Source organism: Nannochloropsis gaditana (assembly GCF_000240725.1).
Source record: "Nannochloropsis gaditana CCMP526 unplaced genomic scaffold scaffold653, whole genome shotgun sequence".
NCBI lineage: Eukaryota > Eustigmatophyceae > Eustigmatales > Monodopsidaceae > Microchloropsis > Microchloropsis gaditana.
The window spans coordinates 9,217-16,943 of NW_005803300.1; the positions used below are offsets into that span (position 1 = coordinate 9,217).

The window sequence follows — 7,727 nt, forward strand, 5'->3', positions numbered from 1 at the left end:
GGGCAGGCGCTCTTCCCGGACGATTCCCCCCCCTCGCTGCCACCAGGCGAGCTCAGGAAGCCATCCTCAGCCAGAGCTAGCTCAAGCTGCTGCTGCTTTAGCGAACCGGGAGATTTGCCTTTGCCTGTCTCCATCTCTGCAGATACTCCCCCAAAGTCGGCGGCAAAGTCGTCCAGGAAGGGGGGCACAGCGCCTGACCCGGGAGGGGGCGGCCTGACAAGGGTGGCGGCGGCCGACAGAAACGATCGGGTTGGCGGGGTGGTACATTCCACGATGCCGTGGTAAGCAGGTGCTGCATAGTCAGAAATTGATGCATACGGGGAGGATACTGCCGCGCCGTTCGGGTTTGGAGAGGTAGAAGGGGAGGAGGAGAAGGAGGAGAAGGAGAGCGATGACGAGGGCTGATTTCCTGATTCTGCCTCGAAGAAAGCGCTGTCTGAATCGGCAGATACTGGTGTGATCGTTGGGTCTTGAGAGTCTCCTGCCTTAGTGGTGGGGCTGTGCCGCAAAGGAGAGCGTGGGAGTGGACGGGTCTCAAAGAAGGCGTGGTCTGTCCAAGCCCCCGCTGGGGACGTAAACGGGCTAGTCAAGTTTTCGCCTCGCTCCAGTTCTTCCAGAGATTGCTGCTGAAACGTCAATGGTGTGTTTCCCGATCCAGACGCCACGCTGGAAAATGAGGAGGGTTTGGGCCGCTGCGGCTTGTGGGAAACGAGTTTGTCGGGGGCGGAGGAAAGACTCGCCGAGTCAATTGTTCCCTCCCTCTGTGTGTCCGAGACCGCAAGGCCATCGCAGCCGACCTCAGCAGTACTACCAGAAGTCATTTCTCGACGATTGTTGTCCGGCCTGGCAGCTTATTGACGCCTGCCAGACCGAGTGACGCTAAAGCGGACAAGTATCCTAGTCTGTCGATGCCCGTCCCGTGCGTCCCTGGCAATGCACAACATTCTACGACGCGTACATCGGTGGGCCCCTAGAAAAAAGACAGAGACCCGATGTTAAATGCGCCTGTGATTCGATATATGCTTGCTTCCAAAGCCGGGGGGACAAAATCGTGCAACTTGCGCCCCTCCGGGAAAGGCAGCAGGACGGGGCTTTGCGGCCCCGCGTCCCCCCCTACAACTAAATCGCTAAATTGAGCGGTCGAACAAGGTGACCAAACACTGATCCCCCCTTCCCTTTCCGCACACACCTTCAGCATAGCGTAGAGTAGAAATTCGCAATCTCGACTGAGTGGCTCTTTGGCTAAATATGTCATCGAGTAGGCCGACGTCTACCACTACTAGTGGGGTTGGGTCAAAAGGCGGTCAAAGCAGCAAGCCGAAGTCCGACACCCCATCTAGTGCAGCACCCGTTCCATCAAAGTGTGATCCAAACATTCCCACGTCGAGCTCTGATTGTCTGGGGTCTGCAATCCAGCTGCCTCATGGGGAGCCGCAGGGTCACTTGGCTCGGCAAGACGACCCTGCAAGGTATGTGCGTTCTCTGCTCGATGACATGCAGAGTCGCTTCGAAAATATGAGCCAGCAGATTTTAAGCAAAATTGATACATTTGGATCCAAGGTCGACGCCCTGGAAGCCGAGATATCGGAGCTTATGAATGAAGCTGGGGCTGAATTTGAAGACGAAGTGCTGGGGAAGTCAGAGGGAAAAGGGAAGGAGGTTCTTTCCGAGAAGATAACATTGGACTCTGAAGCGTGAGTAAGTCGTACCATAGACAGGGCACTGAAATTGTGAAAGTAGACAGCTGTTGGAAAATTGTCTGACCCTCTGCCCATGTATGAACGTAGAAGTTCCGAACGAATACACAGTACAGTAAGAAAAGGCATGGCACTCTGATTTTGTTTTGTTTCTTTCACTCAAGGCGTTTCACCGGCCGAGAATATCTGACAGCCATCTGTGCATTTAACATGTCATGCTTTTAAAAAGCAATATCACTCTTTCCTTACAGCTCGTCGGGCACGTCGCTCAGCAGGTCTATGAAGTCCTGGAAGTAGGAAGCGCCCTTCTTCTGCGCCTCGATGAAGCCCTGAAAGTCTTTGCTCTTGGTAGGCTTATCCATGTCCAGCGTCAGACGTTGAAAATCTTTGGCAATGGCCGTGCCCTTTTCCTGTTTTTGAGTAGAAAGTCAAGAATTGTACTAAGGTCCGGGTTAGACAGGCCCTCACGGAACCATAAATGAATGCGTTCCGGTAGGAAGACGACTGCCATTCGGTAACGAAGGAGGGCTCACTCAAATTCGGCATGCACGCAATGATATGATATGCATAATTGCTCTAGACAAATACCCTATTCGGAGTCCCGCCTTACCCGCTTGCTCTCCTCAGCATCGCGAACGATTCGCCGCATGTCCTCGCCCACCATATAAGAATTTCTGAAGATCACATGACATATGTAAGAAATGTTATAAAAACTTTACTTGATAAGAGCATGACGAAGCGGATCTCGATTCCTCAAAAGCTATACATCAATCCGCTATATAGCATCTCTCTTTCTTCCGTCTTCCCTCTTACCGCAAGAAGATCTGAGTATTCACCCATTCCTCGTCCGCCAGCTTCCCTTCCCTGTCAGCAATCGTTTTCCCCACCTTATTCCATTCTCTCTGACCGCGAATGACGCGCTGAAATGCCTCTGTAACGGCGGGCAATCCACCTGGCAGCGTGATTTCAATCAAAACGTTAAATCATTAGCTCCTTACGAGATCGTGTTATCGTTTCTATCCAAAGTTTCTATGTTTCAGCAAGATTATATACCTTCTCCAACCGCTGCCATGGCTTGAGACGGCGCGGAGATCCAAGTAGCACCGCCAAACATGAACATCGACAGGGTCACTGCCTGACACAGAGAATTGTGCAAGGCGGAGCGGCGTTCAAGGCTCGTGCCACAGTCCTCGTTTCCTCCAGCGCTTAAACGAATTTTGAAGTCACGTGATGGAAGAGAGAGGGGCGGTACGAAAGCTGCCGCTCCCACTATCGTGGCTAGAATGAGGCCCACGCTGAGACCGCGCATCGTGCTCGACCTGTACCTGGAATCAAAGCATCGATGAAGTTAACTTCTGTCCACCGACGGACCCTGGCTCAGAGTCCAACGATATGGCAAAATTGAAATCGAAAGATTCCAAGACATTTGCACACGTCTCGCATCGCGCGCTACCGATTTGTCCACAAGTGAGAGCCGTCCCTTGATAACGGGGTTCGACAGGGGCAGGGCCTGAGCGACACCGCGGCGAGCGGCGAGTGGGAAGGGCGCAACTTAATCGAACAAACACGACTGCGCGCCGCCAAAATGCGAGCGCCGGTGGGTGTAAAACATGCGTGGAGTGACATGGCTGTCGAAGGAAGTGCAGAGTCGGTCACCTTCTAAACACATTTGGCGACCACAGGTAGATTCAGGGTCGACGCAAATGATGAGCCGCTTCGCCTCTTTCTTTGGCCGTGGCGCCGGGAATGAAGGGGAAAACGAGCAAACGCACGCTCCCGCGCCCGCCCCCGCGCCCGTTCCCCACCAACAGCAACCGCATCGACACCATAATCAGCAACAAGCGTCACACCGGCAGCCAGCACCTCCGCCACAAGGGAAGGCTTCTGCGTCTACCGGCAATCGTCCACGCTCTGGGAGCAGCGGAAACAGTGGGAGCTCCCGGCATAAGACGGGGAAGAGGAGAGGGACTTCGAAGACAGGGCCTCCTGCGGGAGGCCTTTCTCCACGCTCAGTGTCTGCCCTTGCGAAACTGGAAGATTACGCTCACGATGCTGATGCGTTGGAAAAGCTATTGGCAGGCGTGGAGTTGTGTTTGCAAGATTATCCGCGCACTCCAAGGGCACGGTTGTTGGAAGCCAAAGATCAAATCGCTCAAATGAATGGAAATCTTGAGAAGCTACAATACAACGGCGTCGACTCTATCATAACGGCTGAACTGGAGAGTGGGAAAGAAAAAGCAAAGGAAAAGCGAAAAGCCTTGAATCAACGGTGTGACAGCTTGCGGGAGCGAATATTGCAGAATTCTAGAGACCTGGCAAAAATGTTGACTGCAGGGGCAGGGAAATAAAGCAGTTGCACAAAATTTCGAAACAAATTATAAATTGAAGCACCTTTGTCTACACTCTTGTGATAATGGATAATCTAAACACAAGCCTTGGCAAAGCTCTTGCTCAGGCATCGTGCACACACATTGCTAGTATCATACGTGTACTTTATTGATTTAGGATAAGCGTATCATTCGGTATCTCATAAGTACTATGTACTGTTGTTGAGGAGCATCAAGCTCGAAGCGAGTGCCATATGGACCAAGTATTCTCTAACTCTTGACGGGTCGTCACTCAATTAATTTATCTATTAGGATCCATGGGCAGTTCTTTCAGACCAAGTGTCAATTAATTTATCTATAAGGATCCATGGGCAGTTCTTTCAGACCAAGTGTTTAGGGCATGTCACACATTCAACGTTTGTAACGCTATAGAAGCGATGCCCTTGTAGATCCGAGCACGGGGAAACTACTATGCGAGAGCTTGCGGCAGGGGAATGCGCTGGCAGTGATCTCGTGAGGGTATCTGAGTCCCGCGCCTTACAGGAAGATATGATCGTTCTATATTATTGAGGGGGCTATCGCCCTTGAGGCCGGTGTACGTGTTGTGGTGGTGAGACGAATGGCATGCAAGGCGTGTCCTTGGACGGCGACGACAGGCGTCTGTCGAGAATTGGTCGGGCAGGTAGCCCATGCAGCGAGGACATGCCTTCCCACTCCATAGTTTGGCATGCCACCGTTGTATTCTAGGTTTAGTCCGGCAAGGTCCGTCTACCAGAATAAGCCGTAGATCCTTTCGAACATTCCATCGTCCGCCTCCCGACGTCACCCTTCTGCGCCCCTCAAGGAGCACCCATCCCACCAGCGATCCATGCCCTCATAAATGTCCAATTTTATCGCATAAACCCTTGAGTGAATCTCTTTTATCGCCGTGATCACCTCAGAAATCGTCGTAGTAAACCCATTCCAACGTCAATCCGTGCGCCGGTGCTGCTCTGATCGGGCTCCTTCCCTTAGCATACAAAGGCCCGTCCAATGCCCTTCGCAGCTCCGCTTCACTCATGTCTCCCCGTGCCACGGCCCAAAGTCCTCCCACCATATTCCTGACCATACGTTGCAGTGCTCCATCCAAAAGCACGTGGATCGCGTATTCCTCTGGCGCCTCCGAAACTAGCTCCACGGACCGCACGTGTCTTACGGTTGAAAATTCTTCCCCCTTTTTGCTCATTCGCCGCTTGTGTTGCAAGCGATTAGCGAAATTCTGATAATCATGCTTTCCCTCGAAAATGCTGGTCAACTCAGCCAATTTGTGTAGGTCTAGCGCCTCGCCACGGGGGACAGCGCAACAGTAATTCCGGTGCAGCGGGTCAGCCACAGCACGGGTGGAGAACCGATAAGTGTAGAGCTTTGAACGGCTGTTGTACATAGCGTGCCAATCTCCTTGGACCGCCAGGTTTTTCTCTCGGGGAGGAGGGGCGTGCGACACGTTCCAGAGCCGGACGTCTGCGACCAGTCCCTCGTTCAGCTTCGTTTCAAATTCTTGAACAGTAAACCGTCCTGCAGCCACCGCCGGGTAGTCAAAATGGATGACCTGTCCTCGTGCATGGACACCAGCATCCGTTCGACCGGCTGCGACGGCCCGAATGCACACCTTTTCAAGCAAGTCGGAGTCCGGGCAGGCGGCGAGGGTTGAGTTGATGGCGCGTTCGACCTCGAGTTGCACCGTTCTACTCTTCACTTGGAATTGCCAACCATTGAAGTGCGTCCCATCGTAAGCAAGTCGGGCTACAAAGCGCGTCATAGGAACAGTAGGATTTTTCCACCAGGCTCTGGGTGTATAATCTCCTGATAAAGACATCCTGCAGGGGCTATGCCACACCATCGCCCCCCGACAAGCCGCGATTACCAAAAGGCAACAAAGCGCCAAAAGATGCAGCCGCTTCAAACGGCACTCCGTTTCATGCGCGTTTAGCCCCATAAGCAGTTTTTAAAGTGTCGACTATCGGCGCCCGTGCTTGGGAGGCGTCTGGGAGCTCCTCCACCATGTCCAGCCAGGAGGTTAAACGTCAGTCCAAAGCCTGTCTCGAAAACCACACATTGCGTTAGCAAGGACTGCGCTAAAACGTATTCTGTATTATCCTGTACTCACACCACAGTAAAAACGATGAAACCCACCAGTTTGCTCGTCCCGAGCTCGCTCCTGCTTTTGAGCAGCAGTCTCTTCGTGTCCTCTTTCGTCATTCAATCGCACACTTCATCGATAATAGGTTTAAGCGCTAAGTCCTCTTCCCCCGGTAGTAGCAGCAGGAGCAGTACAAGGATGGTTGAGAAGATATACATTGTAACGGGCTCCACTGATGGGATAGGCCAGCATACAGCCAGTAATTTAATCAATACCCCAGATGCCAAACTCTTGGTACACGGCCGCAATCCTACCAAGGTTGCTCAGACCGTACAACAGTTGAAATCAGTAAACCCCGGGGATATAGATGGCGTCGTGGCCGATCTGGCTTCATTTCAGGACATTCGACGACTGGCCAAAGATTTGGAGGAGAAAATAGAAGCTGCATCTCCCGATGCCCCCGTGGTGCTGATTAACAATGCGGGTGTGTTCGAGACCAGGCGTAAAGAAAGCCCGGAAGGATTGGAAATGACCTTCGCCATCAACGTCGCTGCTCCATTTCTATTGACTGGCCTTCTTCTTCCTTTACTTCGGAGGAGAAAGAACAGTCGGATAATCAACATCTCCTCCATTTCCCAAGGGGGGAGCATACCATGGGACGACCTACAGCTCGCACTTCCCGGGGCCTATACCGACCATCGAGCCTACTCGCTCAGCAAACTATGCATGGCTATGCTCAGTATGGAGCAGAGCAGCCGTTTCGGTTCCGCTGAGTTTCCAATTGTGTGCTGCGACCCCGGTACGGTAAACACGAAGATGCTGGAAGCGGGGTGGGGGATGTACGGGGTGGACGTGTCGGCTGCCAATGACGAGACCCTCCTGGCCCTCGCCCCATCCCTCGACAACGGGTCTTATTTTGTCGGCAGGATGGCACGGAAAGCGAACGCAGAGGCTTACGACCCAAAGTCACGGGCACGGTTGTGGCAATACCTGGAGGAGGTGACGGGATTCGCGTACTGAGACATGTCATGTCGACGCAAGCGCGAAGAGGGAAGGAATGGAACAAAGAATTTTTGTGACAGGGCGGGAATTGAGTCCCCAAAACAATTGCACATTTACATTTTCTTTGCACATCGCGTGCCTGTGGCTCGGGGGCCACAAGGAACCCTCAGTCCACGACCCGTTTTCCAGGCAGCCCTTATCGGCGGCCTGGGTCTTTGCCCGTTCATCTCCTCGCGTTCGCCTAGACCCACCCCGTGTCGCTATCCAGGAAAAAAACGCACATGCAGGGGCAAGCGCGCCGTTCTCTTGGCATCTGGCCGCCCGTGGCACCATTCCTGCCGTCAACTTTCCCGCACCACAGCTCTCTGGAGTCAGATCAAATGTTCAGCAGGTTCTCCGTCACCTTTCTCCCGGTCCGGCTGCTGCCCTCCTCCAAGGACGGAGTGGACCAGGACCCGGAGGCGGTACCTCTAGAACCAGTCCCCCCCGTCTGCCCCCGCTTTGACATCGGCCGCAAGGGGGAGGGCGTGACGCCGCTATGGCTGCCGAGCTGGCCAAGGCGGGGGGTCCGCCCCCCCCCCC

General features: G+C 53.5%; 2 protein-coding genes across 2 annotated transcripts; one reads left to right on the forward strand and one right to left on the reverse strand.

The window, feature by feature from the left end:
• Positions 1 to 1,192: 1,192 nt before the first annotated feature.
• NGA_2096420 (hsbp1-like protein) lies at positions 1,193 to 1,821 on the forward strand. The gene has a single exon (XM_005854008.1). It carries the CDS (start codon positions 1,249 to 1,251, stop codon positions 1,696 to 1,698), a length of 450 nt encoding a protein of 149 aa, XP_005854070.1. The 5' UTR covers positions 1,193 to 1,248; the 3' UTR covers positions 1,699 to 1,821.
• Positions 1,822 to 4,343: 2,522 nt separating this feature from the next.
• NGA_2047520 (trna pseudouridine synthase a) lies at positions 4,344 to 5,533 on the reverse strand (the record flags this gene model as incomplete). Its single annotated transcript, XM_005854007.1, has 1 exon — positions 4,344 to 5,533. A coding segment is annotated over one exon (572 nt), but the record flags the coding sequence as incomplete, so codon positions are not given.
• Positions 5,534 to 7,727: the final 2,194 nt, after the last annotated feature.

Excerpts from the sequence above, each read along its gene's own strand:
- NGA_2096420 (XM_005854008.1), top strand. The coding sequence starts at position 1,249 with ATGTCATCGAGTAGGCCGACGTCTACCACTACTAGTGGGGTTGGGTCA.